The sequence below is a fragment of the Aethalodelphis obliquidens genome, unplaced genomic scaffold (assembly GCF_003676395.1).
Source record: "Aethalodelphis obliquidens isolate GAN/ISIS:26980383/991018 unplaced genomic scaffold, ASM367639v1 scaffold3, whole genome shotgun sequence".
NCBI classification, from domain to species: domain Eukaryota; kingdom Metazoa; phylum Chordata; class Mammalia; order Artiodactyla; family Delphinidae; genus Aethalodelphis; species Aethalodelphis obliquidens.
In genome coordinates, this window is record NW_020837947.1 from 46,712,856 (window position 1) to 46,733,313 (window position 20,458).

The following is a 20,458-nucleotide window of genomic DNA, read 5'->3' on the forward strand; positions in this document are numbered from 1 at the left end:
TTGATTCCTTGGGCCAGAAGAAGGTCCTTACTATAGTTGATGGTACAAGTGGGTCTTTTCATGTACCGTTTCCAGGCATCTCTATCAGACTCCCTGCTACTACCAGTGTGCTTTCCTCTTCCAAATACACCTCCAATCTCTGCCCCACTCCTTGGAACTCATAGAAACAGAGACCAGAAGGGTGGTTACAGGGGCTGGGAGGGGAGACAGGGAAACAGGGAGAGGTTGGTCAAAGGGTAAAAACTTCCAGTTAAAAGATTAACAAATTCTGGTTATCTAATATACAGCACCTTGATTATAGTTAATAATACTGTATTATACACTTGAGAGTTGCTAAGAGAGTAAATCTTACATGTTCTCACCACAAAAAAGAAATGGTAGTTATGTGACATGATAGAGTTGTTAGTTAATGCTATGGTGGTAATCATTTTGCAATACATATGCATATCAAATCAGCATGCTGTACACCTTAAACTTATACAACGTTATACGTCAATTATATCTCAATAAGGCTGGGGGGAAGAATTAATTAAAATAAATAATTTTTAAAATACACAATTTATTTTATAAAAAAAAATGTAGATTCTTTGGCTTCACCATCAGAACTATTGAATCAGAAACTCCCCCAATCAGATGTCTGTAACTTGGTCAGTTAGAGAACTCAGAAACCACTGGTATGGAGGGTCCTGAGATAACTAATACTAAGGCCCTCACTACTGTTATCCATTCCTTTTATAATTAAAAGCCTCCTAATGTCAAAATGCAGGATGCAACACATTCATGGGTCATCAAATCAATGTTATGTCTTAGGACCAGGATATATTTTAAAATAAAATAAAATAAGATAAAATAAAATAAAATAGAGAAGTTTAAAGTATATGACACATAGTAAGATTAATTACTGTTTTGTGAGTCTTTTTTCTTACTCTTGTTTCTGCGAATTCCTTTTTCTGTGTACTGCATCACAGTGAAAACATGTATTTCTTGTATTTTGAAACAGAAGTTAGAAATATGTGAAATTAGGTGGTGTGAATTAAATGCTTCCTACTGCAATTTTAGCACCTTTCCCTCTCTTTTGTTCCCTAGTGGAAACTGAGAAAAAGGCTTACCATCAACTACAAAATTTCCATTATAATTTATAAATTGGTCCCTTCTCAGCCTTATTTTGTCTTCACTTAGAAAGACAGAATTTCTTTGCCTTTTCTTCATAGGCAAATGACATTATGCTCTATCAAACTTCCTCCAAATGGAATATGTTAAATTTTAGTTTTAGGACTATGGGGTTTTTATACTGTGCATGGTGTCTAGTGATTCTTTCTCTACAGAGAAAAAAGCAAGAGGAAATGGGTTTGCATAACAGTCAGAGGGACCTCAGCCAGATACAATGAAAAGTTTCCTGGTAGCCAAGACAGTACAAAACTACGAGTCAATGGCGGGTGTGATGGGAACCCTCCTCCTCTGTAAGTTTGTGGAAACCACCCAGATTCTTATCTGTCTGGAATTCTTTAGATGTAAATCTGTCTGACAGACAAGGAGTGGACTTCCAGGCCTATGATGTCATTTCTGCCTTGCAGCATTGAAACATTCCAAAGAAACATAAAATACATATCCATAAGCCCAATGGCATAAACCAAGAACAATCTCACAAAGCTTCTCAACCTGAGCACAAGTGACATTTGGGCAGGGCAATTCAGCAAATGCAAGATCGGTTAACATCCCCACAACCCACACCTCTGGGTTTAATTATCTCACCAGGGGAACGAAGGAAAACAATGTGTTTCTCGCAGTTACGAGGACAAATGAAATAGGAAGAGCGCCCACGAAGGACCTGCTAAGTGTAAGGACTCATTAACTTCCTTACCCCTCCCTTTAAAATTTTAGGATCTGAAAAGCGTATTTTTTTAAGAGCTCAAGTTTATGACAGACACATCTCTAAGTTGTTCTGCCACAGGCAATAATTTCTGAACCCACAGGTCTTTATTCATACTGCATGATGCAGTAGTGCCTCACCCAAATAGTTTGGATTTGTCTTGTGTCGGATTGGAAGAAAACATTAGAAAATTTCTCCTTCACTGTTACCTAAAATCTTACTTCCTCACGGTGATAGGCTGTGTTAAAGGTGCTCCTGTTCTGCTGAGAAGTGACAGGCGTTCACGCGGCGAAGAAGAGAAAGAGATGAGATCTTGCTGCGCGAACGGCTACGCATCGCGAGAATTGGACGCCATTTGTTCTCGTGGTGTCCGGGCCGTGGCTGGTCCGACAACCTCTGCAGGAGACCCCGACCCCAGGCCCTCCCGGCCCTCCCCGCCCCCCCCCCCAAAAAAGGAGTGAAAAAAGAGGCAGAAAAGATACATAAAGAAAATTGGATATACATCATTGAATGGTAGTATAAATAGTTCATGTTAGTATGTTCTGTAAAGAAATATTTGGATCATTTACCAATCAGTTCCTCGTACTCCTCTCAGAAAATGAGGCCAAAATTGATCTTTTCGGTCATGAAGATGCTTTTGTTGTGTCTGTTTCAGAAATGCGACGCAGGATTCTTTTTTGCCCAGTCGGGAGAATGTTTGCCCTGTGACTGTAATGGTAATTCCAACGAGTGCTTGGATGGCTCTGGACTCTGTGTGGTAAGTAGGGGTCATCTATCGCTTCTCAAATATTGCATCGAGCCTTTGCATCTTGGGTGGGGATAAAATATTCTTCCTGGATGTTTGAGCTGCCTAGGAGCAAACTGCTAATCAAGCTTTCTTTATACCCTTCACTTTTCCTGTAAAACACCTCATATAAACTGCGTATGACTGTAAGTGGTCACCAAGGTGTATGTCTGAATGTGCGTGTGCCCCTAGCAGTAACTGCCCCACCACCCTCGGCAGCTGGTTTCCTGCTAACAGCCATTGGTGATGGGCTTGAAAATAATACACAGAGGAGGAAATCATCCATCCAAATTCCTCTGTAATAGCACAGTTTGCCATATGTTTGGCTTCACTCCACATAGACCAGGAGAATAAAACAGTTGTTTCATAGCCTATTTTACAACTTAAGATAGTCAGGTCTATAGATCAAAATTAAAAAAAAAAGGTTTAAACCAAATAGCTAATAAAAATGAAAGCTTTGGCGTTATGGCCTTTGTAACTCTGTAATCAAGCCCCCAAAGAATTTTTTTTTTCCTTAACTGAAAGGAATTTTCCAATAGACAGTGAAACATGATAGAGATTTATGAAGGAGAATGAGAAGCCTTTTAGCAAAAGTACGTGCTACATATTGCCCATTTTCACTAAAAGGACTGACAACCTAGTGAAGATGGGGATTGAAATATTTACCAGAAGTGACTTCAGTAGAAGTCGTAGGAGGCGTTTTTAACGACTTATGCCTTAAGATCATGTTTTCCTTCATGAGTGATACTATTACACAGCAGTATAACAGTAGAAGTTCCCATGAGGCAAAGAGGCTTTCCCAAACTGCAAGAATATTTTTGCATAAACTGCAAGAATACTTAAATATACCTACCTACCTCAAAATTAGCATAATTGTCTGTATTAAGCAGATAATTTTGATTGTAAGTGGTCTTCAAGGTGTGTACTTGAAGGTGTTATTTTACTCATGTATTACATTAAGATGCAAATTAGAACGTTTCCATTTTTTTTAAACCTAACAATTCACATTTTTCTAGGGACAGAATTAAGTTGCAAACACTAAACATTGCTAACTCTTTGTAGTGTTTGTTTAGTCCTGGCGTTTCTGTTTTCCCCTTCCCCCATCTTCTTAAATAACCATTACATCCAGGATGTCCTCTGTAGCAGTGTAGGCACCCGCAGCTGCCAAAGTCTACCCCTTTCTAATGCTTTCATCTCCGGTTTCCTGTTATTTTAATCCCAGTGACATTTGAAAAGAAAATCCCATGGATGCACTTGAACTAATAATGTACACCTCTGATAATTTGACCAATTAAATGCTCTTTGTCATCTAGTTTATTTAAATATAAGACAACAGGGATTAGCCAGCCCATCAGCTGCTGTTAGTCAGTAAGATGGAAGACTGAAATAAATTAAAGGGGAAAAATGTCCCTCCTGCTAGTGCCTATAGAGGGCTATGACAAAACTACTGTTTGTTACAATGACCTGGTCAGAATAAGAGCTATCATGGTTTTATCTTTGACCTGGACTTGAGCTTCTGAAGGGGGCAGTCATCACGTGATTCCTTCATAGCTCCTGGGGCATACGAAGTTCTAATAAAAGTTTGCGGGGGCTTCCCTGGTGGTGCAGTGGTTGAGAGTCCGCCTGCCGATGCAGGGGACACGGGTTCGTGCCCCGGTCCGGGAAGATCCCACGTGCCGTGGAGCGACTGGGTCCGTGAGCCATGGCCGCTGAGCCTGCGCGTCCGGAGCCTGTGCTCCGCAACGGGAGAGGCCACAACAGTGAGAGGCCCGCGTACCGCAAAAAAAAAAAAAAAAAAAAAGTTTGGGGATGGGCTAGGGTGTAAACATTTATATGCACACTCAGGGAAGTTGCCTATCTTCCTGCAATTACTTTGTTCCAAGATAGAACATTAAAGAAAAAAAGAAAATAGCCATCTTACTTCTCAGCTCCTGCCCTGTAGCCCCAGAGCCTTGTCATCGTTCAGGGAGCCAGAGAAGACACAGCGGCTCCACCTGAACACCTTGCAATTCACTGTGGGCACCAGAGTTTCAATCAGTTCTTACAGTTTGCCTGGCCTAACTAATTTCTCCCATCTTCCATAAGCAACAAAATAAATGGCCTTCTTTTATTTCACTTTGTTTTATTTTGAAGGCTTGTAATGCCTCTGTCTTATCTTCGCCTCTTGGTTTCTAATTCTTCCTCCATTCCCATGATCAATTTCAATTGGACCTTATATTTTACAGACTGATTTTAAGGAACTAAGCCATTTGACAAAATACATAGAGTAAACAAAGTTATGCTACCATTTCAGACAATACCAAAAAATCTTAAGAGATTTCTTCACAAGAGGAATGCCAACTCTTCAAATGCAGAAAGGTGGTTAAGTGAAAAGTGGATTAACTAATGAAATCCAGTATGCATTGATTGTCTTTCCAAAGGGCCACTTTGCATCTTATCAGAACCGGGGTGCACTGGGCAGGGTTCTCAGTGGAGTCAGCTAGGCAGAGACTTAAAGGCCAGGCAACTCCAGTGGGCATGGCAGACTCTCTAGGAAAGCTCCCGAAAGAGGCATGAGAAAGGATTTAAGGTGTAGAAACAAACAGAAGCAGACAGATGGCTAGTGATAGGAATGCCTGGTCACTGATAACCTATAGTTTATCCCCCGATCTAGAGGCTAGGTACAGAGAACCAAGAAGAGACCATGACTAAGTCCAGTTACCATCTAAAGAACTGGTGCTTCATCATTAGGAGAAAGCGTGGAGCCCACTGACCAGAACTAGAGTGGAGAAAATCTGACTTGAAGTTCACCACTGGCACGGGCTCCTCAGGTTCCCTTTTTTTTTTTTTTTTTTTTTTTTTGCTGTACGCAGGCCTCTCACTGCTGTGGCCTCTCCCGTTGCGGAGCACAGGCTCCGGATGCACAGGCTCAGTGGCCACGGCTTACGGACCCAGTCACTCCACGGCATGTGGGATCTTCCCGGACCGGGGCACGAACCCGTGTCCCCTGCATCGGCAGGCGGACTCTCAACCACTACGCCACCAGGGAAGCCCTCAGGTTCCTTTTGATTAAGCATTGGTGTATCTGTTGATTTCATTTATCCACTTAACAAATAAGCATTTTTTGAGTACCACTTATGTGCCTGGCACTATTCTAGGATTTGGATTAAGTGCTTTCCACTGTGTGGACTGAAGGGCTGTAGGGACAGAACACCTACTTGAAAATGCTTGTGGACGTGACCAACATAATGAAGTTCAAAGTACGAGGACCAGGGGTGCTTCAGAAACACATGCAGAGACCCCCACCTGCTCAGTGACAATCAAAGAAAAAAAAATGAAAAGATTTTGAGGTCTGTGCCAGCATTTCAGGAAAAAATCTAAATCTGAATGAAAAGATTTGGATTTGAAACCACTAAATAACTGCGAAACATAATTGAAATCTAAAAAGAAAACCATCAAGCTGTTAAGGATTCACATCTGGCTGGTAGAAATGTGGACGGGCTTTTATTTTCTTCTTTTCACTTTACAGTATACCTGCCCAAGTGTTCTACAACTGCCAGTAATTTTATAATTAAAAAGATATTGATATTTAGATGGACTTCTACCCCACCCTAAGCACAATGGAGAAAAGGAAGTCATTTGACATATTGAAGGCTAAGGAATTTTTTATTACTCTCAAAGCCTAATTAAAACCTAATTCAGGAAAGCAAAGTTATTACATTTCTAATTTCTGTAGACACTAGCATTTTTCTCCTGATTTTCAAACTGTCCTTTATGTGTATTAAGCCAAAATCAACCAATGTAAGTCCCTTTAAGACTAAACATGTGTGATGGATAAAGCAACACCCTTATTAGATGTCCAGTAGAAAGAAGAAATTGAGTAATAGGGAATTCTTTTTCCTGTTTTACTTGCAACTATAAAGTTGGTATCTAAATCAAGTGCATAATTCTTACATTAAAATTTTGACAGTTTTCCAATCTGTTGCAAGCTTGGAAAAACCAAATTTTGCAAATAGTGATTGATTTGGTTCCATGTTAGCTAAAGTTTTGACATAAAGTCATAAAATTTGTGTGCAAAGGATTTTAAGGATGGCTAGCTCAGTGGAGTCTCTTGTTGCTTTGTGCCCCCAATGTAAGAGTATGATGGGAACCAAATGCAGATAATAAGTTCTCTATACATTGTTTTTTCCTTCTTTTCTCAACCTTGAACATGTTCCTCCTCTTGTATTCCCCACCTCAATTAATGACAGCACCATTCTGCCAATCCCTCATGCTTGTCCCAGATGCTTCATCAACTGCCTTTTCCTCTTCACCAATATTCAGCTGAGCACCAAATCCTGCCAGTTCAACCTAGGAGAGGGCCTCCTCTGTTCTGTGCCATCCCACTGTCTTAATTCATGCCCACAGTATCCCTCCCTGACCACTAGTGCAGCTTCCCAACTACTCATTATGCCCTGCTCCAGACTCTCCTCCCCCTAATCTGTCTTCCTCACAAGCAATGGAAACATCTTTAAAAAACACGACCTAATCAAGGCATCCCCCTTTCTAAAATCCTTCAAGGATTTCTATTCCAGACCCACTGAGCTTCTCTCTGCCACCTAAACTAACTCTGTACTTTCACTTTCTGTGTCTGAACTTGTGTTTCCCTGTTCTCTGCCTGGGATTTCTTGCTTATCCTTCAAGGCCTAGTTCAGATGTCACCACCTCCATTAAGTCTTGTCTTGCTTTCTCAGAAAGAGTAGACCCTTTCCCTTCTTTCTGACCCATAGTAGAGTCATAGCACCTAGCACACTGTATTCTTCTCAGTTTACCTCTCTGTTTTTATCACAACTTACTCAAAGTGAGTTATTCAAAGGCAGGAACTGGGTCTTCTTCATTTTAGTAACCTTCACAGCTCATTGTCTGTCATTATATCAGCTTAATCCAGGTTTAAGTGAATGAATAACAAATTTACTTAAAAGCAAAAATCTTTAATATTCTAATTTGAGACTGGGGTCCCCTTTATTGCAGTAAAATGCACTGTCTTGTTATTCTAGAGCCTTAGGCTTGTGCTGAGTAACTAGCAAACAGTGCTACCGACATGAGGTGTTTCCATCTAGACCCTTGCTTCTCAAGTATAGTCTAGACCAACAGCACTGGTGATACTTGGGAGCTTGTTAGAAATGCAGAAACCCAGGCCCAACCCAGGCACCCTGAACAGAATCTGCATTTTCACAAAATCCCCAGTGCATTCTGTGCACACAGGTCTGAGAAGCTCTGATCTAGACAGAGCAGCAGTTCTCAAACTTTTTGTCTCTTGAGCCGTTTACACTCATTAGAATCACTCAAGGTGCCAAAGAGCTTTTGTTTATGTGGATTATACCTGTTCATGTTTACTGCATTTGAAATTTAAGAGGGAAAATTTTTATAATATTTTCTTATTAATCTATTTGAAAAGAACAATAATAAACCCATTACATGTTAACATAAACAGTATGTTTTTAAAAAATATAAATGTATTTTACAGATTGAAAATAGGTTTCATGTCTGGCTTAATGGAAGACAGCTGGATGTCATATCTGCCTCTGCATCAATCTGTGGTGATATCTCCTTGTCACGTAGCCTCAGGAAAACCCCCCTTACACACATGAGAAATGAGAATGCAAAAGAGAAATAAAACCTTAGTATTATTATGAGAATAGTTTTAACTTCCCTGGACATATTTTGAGAACCACAGGTCTAGATAGACTGTAGTCACGCATGAAACCTGTGACTAGCCACTAACCTGATCCTTTTAGGCTTTCTTCCCACGTTAGGCTGGTGCTGTGGCCCAGTCATCAAGAGACTCCATTTTTCACATGAAGGAGACACAGCTGGTTCCCAAATGTCATTCCTGACACTTAACGTGCAATTGATTATCTAGATGTAGCTTTCTTAACCACGGGCCAAAAATTCAGAATGCTTTTTTCATTTTTAAGTGGGGTCAGTTTCATTGAAAAATAAATTTGTACCTCACTCCAGCAACAGCGTACTATTTATTGTCATTTTTCCGTTTTGTTTTTTAAATGGCAGAGCAATGAAGGTAAAGGATGTTTGCAATCTCAGAGTAAAAGATTTTCAGAGCTAGAAGAAAGCTTATAGACCGTCTCAGCTAGATCCTCGTTTTACAGACAGAGAGACCCAGAAAAGTCGAGTGACTTGCTCCAGGTCAACCAGCTAGAAAAAGGAGGAGCTAGGGAACTCTGTCCCTGCTGCCAGCACTATCCCTGCTGATCTCCCAGAATGTGCATCAGTTGCCTTTTAGGGCATTTCATAACTAAGTCTTTAAAAGAAGGCAGATGACAAGAGTCAGTGTTTGCACTCTGAGCATTTAGAGGTCATAGTGATTTGGAGGCTTTTTGCCCTTGAGGGTAATTGCTCCCTGTGGCTGCCATGGAAGAATTAGTGCCCTGACAAGGAATCCAAAGCATCCATTGAGTCGTAAGGTGACAGAATTGAGAATTGGCTCATTTTTGTAGCTAAATAGGCGCTTCAGGCATGAAGAGTGGTCTAACATCTTACAACAGGCTTGTTTTCTTCTGCACAGATAGGCTTCATCTGTCCAACAAGGACTCGGACAAGTTTGACCCCAGTCTAGAGCTGCCCTGACAGATTGCTTATGGCTTAGATTCCTGGTAGTTGGATAAGGCTCGTTGGTTTTCCCTGGGATGAGAGATTGCCACCAATTTTGAGCTGGCTTTGGGTGCATGTTAATTTCCTTTACTTGCTCCAGATGCTAATTCACCCTTTCCCACTTTTTCCTTCATTTTTCTTTCCAACAAACATTTACTGAAGGTTGACTTAGCACTTGATACAGCATTAAGAACAGTGAGGGAAATATGTTAACATCCTGTTGTCTGCACATCATACTTTATTTTCAGTTTCTCTTCTGTCAGGTGGTCTGAACTAACCTCTTATCAATAATTCTATTCTGTTAACGTAATTCTAATCAGGACCCAAAGACTGTCCACATCTAATGGCATATCAAATGCCCAAAGAGCATTCAACCATGATAGCTGTGGCCCATATCAGGATTCCTCCCTTTTGTCTAGTGTGTTGTTCTTGATATGAAGCTCAAACTGTTAGTAAAACAGTTAAACACTTTCTAATGCAGTCATTTTATGACTCTTTTGGGAAAGAAGCCTTTTCTCTAACACTTTGGAGAAGCAGTATAATATGGGAGTTTCCAGCCTAACCTCTGGAGCCAGATTGCCTGAGTTCAGATCTCACTTTTGAGACACACCTACCTCTGTGTGACACTGGGCAATTTACTTAACCTCCCTGTGTCTCTATTCATTTGTAAAATGGGGAAAAAATAGTAACTTACCTTAGAATTATTGTGAGAATTAAATTAGTTAATCCAGATAAAATGTTTTGAGCAGGACCTCACTATTATTTTGAACCTCAACATAGAACATAGAGACAAAATAACAAACTCAGAGTTAAGTTTCCAGTCACTCCGTCTTGCCTTCCCCAAGATTCCTCCACAGATCCCAGTTTTTAAAAAGTTATCTGTTGGCGGTGGGGGCTCGGGCCGCGGCGACCAGGCCTGCGGAGGCGCCAAGCCCCCAGAGCCTCAGTCCCCGCAGAAGCTGCGTGCCCATGCCGGGGATCCCGGAACGAGCGGAAGGGGCCGACCCGCTGCGGCTGCGGTATGGGATTCCGGCGAGCGATGCGGGCCCGGCGCGGGGAGGGCCGGGGGCTCCTGTCTGCGCTGCTACGCTCCGCCCCCGCTCCCGGCCGGGGGCCCCCTGCAGCCTTTGGCGGCGCTCAGCAATCTCCAGTGGCGCGGCCTTTACCATCCACCAAGTTTGGAGGGATGACAGTGTACACTGCCAACTGGATTAGAAGGGTTCCAGTTCAAGCTACCACCCTTTTCCTATTCCTCCACCCACCTCTGACCTCCGACCTCCAGGGCCTGCTGCTGAATTGGCGTATTTGTTCTGCCAGGCTCCTTCTGTGTGGACCACTCAGCAAGGTATATTCCTAGTACCAATGGTGTGCTGGAGCTGACTCATACCAAATTACAATTGCAATAGCCAATTGTTGAAATTCAGGAATTTTGAAAGCTGGTGATTAAGCCCAGCTACTATTAAAAATTAAATTCTATCTTTGACATAAATCACAGCAAGATCCTTTTTGACCCACCTCCTAGAGAAATGAAAATAAAAACAAAAATAAACAAATGGGACCTAATGAAACTTAAAAGCTTTTGCACAGCAAATGAAACCATAAACAAGACGAAAAGACAACCCTCGGAATGGGAGAAAATATTTGCAAATGAAGCAATTGACAAAGGATTAATCTCCAAAATTTATAAGCAGCTCATGCAGCTCAATATCGAAAAAACAAACAACCCAATCCAAAAATGGGCAGAAGACCTAAATAGACATTTCTCCAAAGAGGATATACAGATTGCCAACAAACACATGAAAGAATGCTCAACATCATTAATCATTAGAGAAATGCAAATCAAAACTACAATGAGATATCATCTCACACCAGTCAAAATGGCCGTCATCAAAAAATCTAGAAACAATATATGCTGGAGAGGGTGTGGAGAAAAGGGAACCCTCTTGCACTGTTGGTGGGAATGTAAATTGATGCAGCCACTATGGAGAACAGTATGGATGTTCCTTAAAAAACTAAAAGTAGAACTACCATATGACCCAGCAATCCCACTACTGGGCACATACCCTGAGAAAACCATAATTCAAAAAGAGTCATGTACCAAAATGTTCATAGCAGGGCTTCCCTGGTGGAGCAGTGGTTGAGAGTCCACCTGCCAATGCAGGAGACATGGGTTCGTGCCCTGGTCCGGGAGGATCCCACATGCCGTGGAGCAGCTGGGCCCGTGAACCATGGCCGCTGAGCCTGCGCATCTGGAGCCTGTGCTCCGCAACGGGAGAGACCACAACAGTGAGGGGCCCGCGTACCGCAAAAAAAAAGAAAAGAAAAGAAAAAGAAAAAAAATGTTAATTGCAGCTCTATTTACAATAGCCAGGACATGGAAGCAATCTAAGTGTCCATCAACAGATGAATGGATAAAGAAGATGTGGCACATATATGCAATGGAATATTACTCAGCCATGAAAAGGAACGAAACTGAGTTATTTGTAGTGAGGTGGATGGTCCTAGAGACTGTCATTCAGAGTAAAGTCAGAAAGAGAAGAACAAATACCGTATGCTAACACATATATATGGAATCTAAAAAAAAAGAAAGTGGTCATGAAGAACCTAGGGGCAAGACGGGAATAAAGATGCAGACCTACTAGAGAATGGACTTGAGGATATGGGGAGGAGGAAGGGTAAGCTGGGACAAAGTGAGAGAGTGTAATGGACACATATACACTACCAAACGTAAAATAGATAGCTAGTGGGAAGCAGCCACATAGCACAGGGAGATCAGCTCAGTGCTTTGTGACAACATAGAGGGGTGGGATAGGGAGGGAGGTGCAAGAAGGAAGACATATGGGGACATAGGTATATGTATAACTGATTCACTTTGTTATAAAGCAGAAACTAACAAAAAAAAAGTTATCTGTTGAAGTTCTCATGCATAGATGTTACTAAGGGAATTGCTCGAACAGGAGGGTGCCTCTTCAATGGCGTTCTAATTCTAACAGTACAGTTTTTCACTGAAAAGCCTATTCAAACTTTATACACTCTGGTGAATGTAGATGTCTTCTTTTCATCTTTGAAAGTATCGTAGTGCTACTGGCATTGCCTTGTGCAATCCAGTCATGTCCAGTTGGAGAAAATATCAGTAGACTAGCATCACTGACTCTTCCAGAGGACTAATGAGAAATTAATCCATCAGCTCAACAAACAGCTGCTGAGTACAGACTCCATTCAAGTTGATGGCAGTATAATGCTGAGAGACGCAGTGTGGAGGGAAGCGCTGCTGAAGCTCGGAGCTGATGATAACAGTACAATGAGGGCAATGGAAGGAGAGAAGGATCGGGGAGGGGAGCATCAGGAAGGAATCCTGAAGCTCTCAAGGCCTGGTGCAGATCTTGAATGATAAACAGACATTCTAGGCAGAAGAATCAACTGTTTTGTGCTTTTTATCCAATTATCCCCACCACAAATGGAAAAATCACACAATAAACCTGCTTACTATTTTTTGTATATCATTATCCAAGATATCAGCCCATTAGCAGAAATCTACCTTCTACTCCATTTATGCTTTATTTGGACACATTTTGTTCTTCCAAGCCCATAAATTTTTTTTTAATATTTATTTATTTATTTATTTTATTTTTGGCTTGTTGGGTCTTCGTTGCTGTACGCGGGCTTTCTCTAGTTGCGGCGAGTGGGGGCTACTCTTCATTGCAGTGCGTGGGCTTCTCATTGCAGTGGCTTCTCTTGTTGTGGAGCACGGGCTCTAAGCACACGGGTTCAGTAGTTGCAGCATATGGGCTCAGTAGTTGTGGCGCACGGGCTTAGCTGCTCCGCGGCATGTGGGATCTTCCCCAACCAGGGAACGAACCTGTGTCCCCTGCATTGGCAGACGGATTCTTAACCACTGGGCCACCAGGGAAGTCCCAAGCCCATAAATTCTTAAAGTGTTCCCCCTGATGCTTACCCAGGCAGATTTGTTTTTTCATTTCATATTTATTCCAAGTCAGTAAACTGATGCTTCTAGGATATCCAGAGTTTGATCATTCTGATTATCATTCTGAATTGAAACGAGTAACTGACGAATAATCCCCTTTTCACACAAACTCTGAAGAGTCCCCAGGCTGCTAGTGCACACGCAGAGGTCATCCCCATTGTCTGCACTTTGTAGCACTGACTGGGGCCAGCGTGGCTCCTTTGTGCTGACCAGGACCATCGCACACCATCTGTTTTGTCAGGCCTGACATCCCCTTTGCTTGAACTACTGCTTGATTGCCAGATTTGCTGTGTATAAAGTTTCTTACTGTGTCCTTGTCAGTTTTCTTATCTTTTGTCTTACAGCACTGCCAACGGAACACAACAGGCGAGCACTGTGAGAAATGTCTAGATGGTTATATCGGAGATGCCATCAGGGGAGCACCCCGCGTCTGCCAGCCGTGCGCCTGCCCCCTGCCTCATGTTGCCAAGTAAGTCTTAAAGAAAGATGGTCTCTTCTACCACTTATCTGCTTCATTTTTCTTTCTTTTTTTTCTCCCTATACAGAGTTCTAAGGTTTTTCCACAGTCAAAATTGAGTATCTCATGTTGCAATGAGACTGGAGAGATATAGGAAAGTTTTCTAGCCTAAATCCACTTTCAGGAAAGCTTAAGCACTGCAGCATAGGTGATGACTGTGTTCCCTAAATATTGGGGGTTGGGTACGGGGCACATCACAAAAGTCAATGAAGCTTCCCAAGTTTTATAATCAAGGCTAGTCTCATCTTTTCTTGGCCATCCCTTGACCTAGAGAGATCACAACTGGTGATGCCAACAGACATTATAATTCGTCATTTTCAGTGGTAGTGTTTCTCCTGGTCCCATAGAGCAGACATTTTCTACATGTGGCGGCTAAGTAGGCTTTCAATCAGAAATAGAGCACAGATAAACAGATGTGCTTTAGACCAGTCAGCTCGTAGAAGATATCTGAGAAAATGAATTTTCACTTCTGGCTATGTTTCCTGAGTGAGAAGTTAAAGACAATACACGTGCATCTTAAGGGAAATAATAGGATTCTTTTCAGGCACATATATGTATAAATCCAGTAGTTAGGTCATGACTAGCCATTTTATTGGCTTAAAAATGTAGAATGTAGAATTAAAATGATGTAGTGGTGTTTGGTTTTACAAGTATTCAACCAGTTCTCCAATTCTCTGACACCAGCTGGTGTCCTACAATCTAATCAAATCTGACACTAACCACTAGAGTTAGTGCAGACCCCATTGGTTAAGGGCTCAGTCCCACTTTGAAAGCCAGCCACAAGTTGGGGTCCCAGGCTACTCACTTTTCTGCCCAGCTAAGTACAAATTCAGGGGTCCCTTCAATGCCTCTCCAAGTTTGATAATTCTCTACAATGACTCACAGAACTCAGGAAAGCACTGTACTTACAAATACAGTTTTATTACAAAGGATACAACTCAGGACCAGCCAAATGTAAGAGACGCAGGGACATGGTATGGACAGGGAGATGGGAGGGAGCAGAGCCTCTGTGCACTTGCTCACCAGGCGCACCACCCCTCAGCAAATCTGTGTGTTCACCAACCCAGAAGCTCCCCAAACCTTGTTGTTCCGAGCTTTATCAAAGTTTCATTATAGTCACGATTGAATTATTGGTGATTGAACTCAATCTTTAGCCCCTCTCCCCTTCCCTGAGGTGGAGGAAGGGATGGGGTTGAAAATTCCAACGCTACTACAGGAACCCTACTACAGGAACCCTACCACAGTAGTAGGTTCCTCCCGCAGACCAGCCCACGTCCTGAAGCTACTGAGGGACCCATCGAGTCACCTCATTAACATAAACTCAAAGACCGTTGGGACTTCCCTGGTAGTCCAGTGGTTAAGAATCCTCGCTTCCACTGCAGGGGGCATGGTTCGATCACTGGTGGAAAAAAAGCCTTAAAAAAAAAAAGATACAATTGAAAAATTGAAAGGGACTCATTATGAATAACAAAAGACAGTCATGTCACTAAGAAATTCCATGGATTTTAGGAGTTCTGTACCAGGAACCAAGACAAAAATCAAATATATATTTTTTATTATCCCACAAGTGGAAAAAGTAAAAAACTACGTTCATATCTCTGCGTTGGCACATTATAGCTGTGTTATTTTAGACAAAGTCCCTTCTCTCTGTGTCTCACTTTCCATGAGATTTCAGGTCAGGGAAACTAGATTCAGATGTTAGCTTCATTTGTTGATTTGTTTGACCTGCTCTGGATCTCAGTTTTTCCCTTAGTAAATAAAAGTTTGTGTAAGGATCTGCCTCACAAAGTTGGATTAGGATAGCACGTGTGGAGCACTTGGGTTGGTGCCTCACACATAGAAAGGTGTATGTAGATGTTGGCTTTACTGAACACATACTTTATATTTTTTCTAACACATTTTGCATACTCTATGTCAGGCACTCTTCTAAGTGTTTGGATGTAATATTTGCTTGATAGTTGTAGTAAAAATTAAATAATGCATATAAAATAATTTTTAAAAGGCCTGAATGCCACACACACACACACACACACACACACACACACACACACACACTTTTTTTTTCTTTTCTATTATGGTTTAATACAGGATATTGAATACAGTTCCCTGTGCTATACAATAGGAACTGTTTATCCGTTCTGTATATAACAGTTTGTATCTGCTAATCCCAAACTCCCAATCCATCCCTCCCTCCCCCTTTGGCAGCCACAAGTCTGTTCTCTATGTCTATGAGTCTGTTTCTGTTTCATAGATAAGTTCATTTGTGTCATATTTTAGATTCCACATATAAGTGATATCATCACACATACTTTCTTATAAAGAGAAAAAAGATGACAACCAAATTTCCCCCTAATGTTTTTTCCCTTTATTGAACACCAGTACCACCTAACATTTCACCTAATAGCTTGTGATTTGTTCAAATCCTCTGATGAGTCTGACAGTCTGTGAAGAAGTCAGATGTTTTACAGCCCCATCTTTCTTTAGAAACCATTAAACTGTCTCAGCCTTTGCTTTGTGATTTTTCATGTCCAATGGTATTAAAAATGTGTGCAAAATGGATGGTACTGAAAGTGAGAGTGGAAAAAAACATTGTGTTCTATTATTTTCATTCAAGTGTGTCCTGATTTATGAGCTCCCTTTGCCTCATCTAGGTATATTCTTTAATTGTTCATTAATATTCTGCTCTAACATAGAGAATGGACTTGAGGACATGGGGAGGGGGGAAGGGTAAGCTGGGATGAAGTGAGAGAGTAGCATTTATATATATACACTACCAAACGTAAAATGGGAAGCAGCTGCATAGCATAGCACAGGGAGATCAGCTCCGTGCTTTGTGACCACCTAGAGGGGTGGGATAGGGAGGATGGGAGGGAGACACAAGAGGGAGGAGATATGGGGATATATGTATATGTATAGCTGATTCACTTTGTTATAAAGCAGAAACTAACACACCATTGTAAAGCAATTATACTCCAATAAAGATGTTAAAAAATATATATATTCTGCTCTAAAACGTGAGTCTTAACCATATGTGATGAGGTGTTTAGCATGCTGCTCCCTTACCATGGTATAGTTATTTTGTTAAATATATTAACCTCCAACTTTCTAATAACAGGTTTCACTCATTCTCCCATATAAACAAAGATGTTATATAGCACCATCTGCTCAAAGCAGCTTTATAAGCTTAGAGCTGCAGTTTCTTTAGAAACTACCAGATGAATTAGAAAGGTAATCCCAAATTCTTCATTGTATTGTCCGACTTTTGTACTTTTTGCACCATTCATATGACAAGACTTCCTTATCTAAATTATAGGACATTAATGTCTTGAGATATAAGTCTTCTGGAGCCTCATTCCTATGGGCTGAGAAGTCTTGTCTACATAAAATCAACAAATATTAATCAAGCACTTATTATGTGCCAATCATGTACTGGTTGTTGGTCACAGTTGTGAATAAAACAGTTAAAAACTCCTGCCTTCATTAAAATGGATGAAATTACAGAAATATTTTGAAGCTTCTAAAGCAAATGACTTTCTTACCTTTGAGCCAGATTATCCAGTATCTTAGTTCATCAAGAAGCTCTTCTGAAGACTGTTAACTCTTTCAGATAAAAGAAGCAGAAACTTGCCAATCAGGTAATGAGCTTCTTGTCTGGAAAGAGGAAACACAGGTAGTTTCCATAGGCAACAAGAATCACCATTTCCACCCATGTTCTTTCTCTGCTTGTGTGAGTGGATCCAGGTTCAAAAGAGCAATTGAGGGACTTAGGGAACAGGCTGTGCAGTTAAGTACATATTCACAGATGTAAAAGCTGAAGTCTCTAGAGCAGTGGTCCCCAAACTTTTTGGCACCAGGGACTGCTTTCATGGAGGACAATTCTTCCATGGAAGGGGCTGGGGGGGGGGAGGGATGGTTCAGGCGGTAACGCCAGCGATGGGGGAGCGGCAGATGAAGCTCTGCTTATTTGCCCCCTGCTCACCTCCTGCTGTGCGGTCCAGTTCCTAACAGGCCTCGCCCGGTACCGGTCCTCGGCCTGGAGGCTGGGGACTCCTGCTCTAGAGGACAGATTTGAGGTGGAAAAACCTGCTGAAGATTAACACAAAAGCAAAAATATATGACCTATAAGTAAAGAACATTAAGTGGGAGTGTGGAGGAATTGGGAAGGGTGGAAGAGACCTGCTTTCTCTGTAGTGGCAATAGTTCTACTTCCTGAAATCCCTTGGGGGAGAGAACTGGATACAGAAAACGGGGGTGGGGTGGGGTGGGGTGGGGGGATAGTGTGTGATCATAGAACAGGACAGATCTGCCTGGATCCTATAAAGTGCTAGTCTTTGATCTGGCCTTATTATTGACTGAGTTAACTAATCTCAAATACTAATCAAATATCATAAAAAATCAGACTCCCCACTGCCTCTTTCAGCTTTTCTTAAAATTCATATTTCTACTTTCTATAAAAAATCAAAGTGCCAGGACTTTTATTTGAGATTTCAGAAAGGCACCAAGCGTGGAATCTGAATTACACTTTGAAAGATACGCAAGTTGAGCCTACAGACCCAGGATTTGGATCTCCAGATATTACAATAGCCACATCAGAAGGCAAGGAAGTGATGCTTGAGGGAGTTTTGCAAACAAAGAGTGCTGAGTCTATTTTCCTTTAAGTTCCCTGAGGGTTTTCCAAGAACAAAAGACTCCCTTCCACTTGGAGAGAGCACCATGGTTATTAGTGTGGGCTGAGAAAGGTGCAGTGTTTTCATTTCCCTAGCCCAAAACAGACTTTAGCCTAAGCAAAATATAAACAATTAATGCTGATGGAAAACGGAAAAGGAACCCTCAGTGGCTCTACTACCTCTGAGTCTCCCTCCACCAAGACCAGTAGTCACACAGCTATTCCCAGGGACCATTTGCACAGAGCTCATTTATTTATTTTAGGGTTGGCCAGACATCCTCCATGTCTACTAATAATTGCTCCAAACAAGGAAAACGTCATCTGTTTGAAACTGTAGGACATGAGCTCAAAGCAGACAACTCCAGGCAGATATTTCATTCCTTCAAGCCATGGGTGGGCTGCTGGGTGGAACATCTTCAAAGAAACATGCATGTGGGTTTGTTCATGTTCTGGGCACTTAACTGATACTGTTTCTTTAAGTAGGCTGAGGAATAAGAACAAGCAAAATAGAGGGTAAATGCCAAAGAAATGTAATTCATTGGAATGTTTTTAACCAGACTATTAGAGAAAATAAATTGTATGTACTGCCTTTCACTGAGAAGCACATTTGTTTTCTGACTGACTTTATAAATATTTTCACACAAAGCAAGCACATCCATTTGCTTTCCTCCAAAGGTGGTTAAGTCTTTGCTGATACATGCAGGAACGTGAGAACAGCAGGCCACACTCTGTGGATTGTATAGTACCTAAGCCAAAACTAGTTTAAAAGTCTTAAAACTTTTGTACACCCCCCTCATGGGGATGGATCCATGTGTCAGTGTAGGTAGAATTTTCAAAACATATGGAGAACAATATTCCATTTCCCTTGCCTTCATAATTAAGATAGTTATTTATTCTGCTGAAACAATATATTTATTTGTTTTCTGTCCTGTGTCCTAATTTTTATTATCAAAAAAAAAGAAGAATCACGAGAGTGGGTTTCATGAACCAGAATCCTTTTACTATGGGTCCTATTTCTTGCTTGAGTACTTGCTTTATGACTTTGATCAGCTGAGCCAGTCCCTGCACCCTTTATTCCCAATCTTTAAGGTACACATGAAAGAAATTAAGGTTTTGTGGTGATTATAAAGCATAGTTTAGAATTGGTTCATGACCTTGAAGAGTGAAAGAGAGCTAGTGCAGAAAAAAAGGGGTAAACTTTCAAGTGAATACACAGTAAGTGGTAGGAATAAGAGAAAATTCTCATAGAAATCTAAAATCACAGGTAAAATTTACTTATTTTACTCTAGCTTTAGGATATGTGTTTTACATTTGCATTAAAAATATATACATATATATTTATACACACACACATACACATATACCTGATGTTCTGGAAATTCCCACTGTTTCAAGTAAAAATAATAAAGTGCCTCTATGGAAAAATAAATGAGGTAGACATGGGAAATGGTGTCACCAGTGGTGTGTCACTTTCTGTCTGAGCCTGATAGTCTGAGCTCTCCTGAAAGGAGGAAGATTTAATTTAACTGAAGCAAATGATTGCACCCATTTGAACTTGAGGGGACCAAGGTAGAGACAATCTAATCAAAATCAAAAGTTAAGGGCTTCCCTGGTGGCGCAGTGGTTGAGAGTTTGCCTGCCGATGCAGGGAACACGGGTTCGTGCCCCAATCCGGGAGGATCCCACATGCCGCGAAGCGGCTGGGACCGTGAGCCATGGCCTCTGAGCCTGCGCGTCCGGAGCCTGTGCTCCGCAAGGGTAGAGGCCACAACAGTGAGAGGCCCGCATACTGCAAAAAAAAATAAAAAAAAAAAAATGTTAAGACAGTCTCTTCAGTGATGTATGGAATTGACTTCTAATATTCTCTTTCAATTCCAGTTTTGCAGAATCCTGCTATAGGAAAAATGGAGCTGTTCGGTGTATTTGTAAAGAAAACTATGCTGGACCTAACTGTGAAAGGTAAGCTACTGAAAGTCACCATGTGCTATGGGGGTCAAAGGAAACTT

At 41.4% G+C, this 20,458-nt stretch overlaps 1 protein-coding gene across 4 annotated transcripts in view; it reads left to right on the forward strand.

The window, feature by feature from the left end:
- Nucleotides 1-20,458, forward strand: part of LAMA4 (laminin subunit alpha 4) — a 151,521-nt gene that overhangs the window by 37,472 nt on the left and 93,591 nt on the right. For all 4 annotated transcript variants that reach the window (XM_027088304.1, XM_027088295.1, XM_027088310.1 and 1 more), the window contains exons 3-5: nucleotides 2,526-2,627; nucleotides 13,614-13,738; nucleotides 20,331-20,411. In XM_027088304.1, coding sequence (XP_026944105.1) covers nucleotides 2,526-2,627; nucleotides 13,614-13,738; nucleotides 20,331-20,411 — 308 coding nt within the window. The remainder of the gene's footprint in view (nucleotides 1-2,525; nucleotides 2,628-13,613; nucleotides 13,739-20,330; nucleotides 20,412-20,458) is intronic.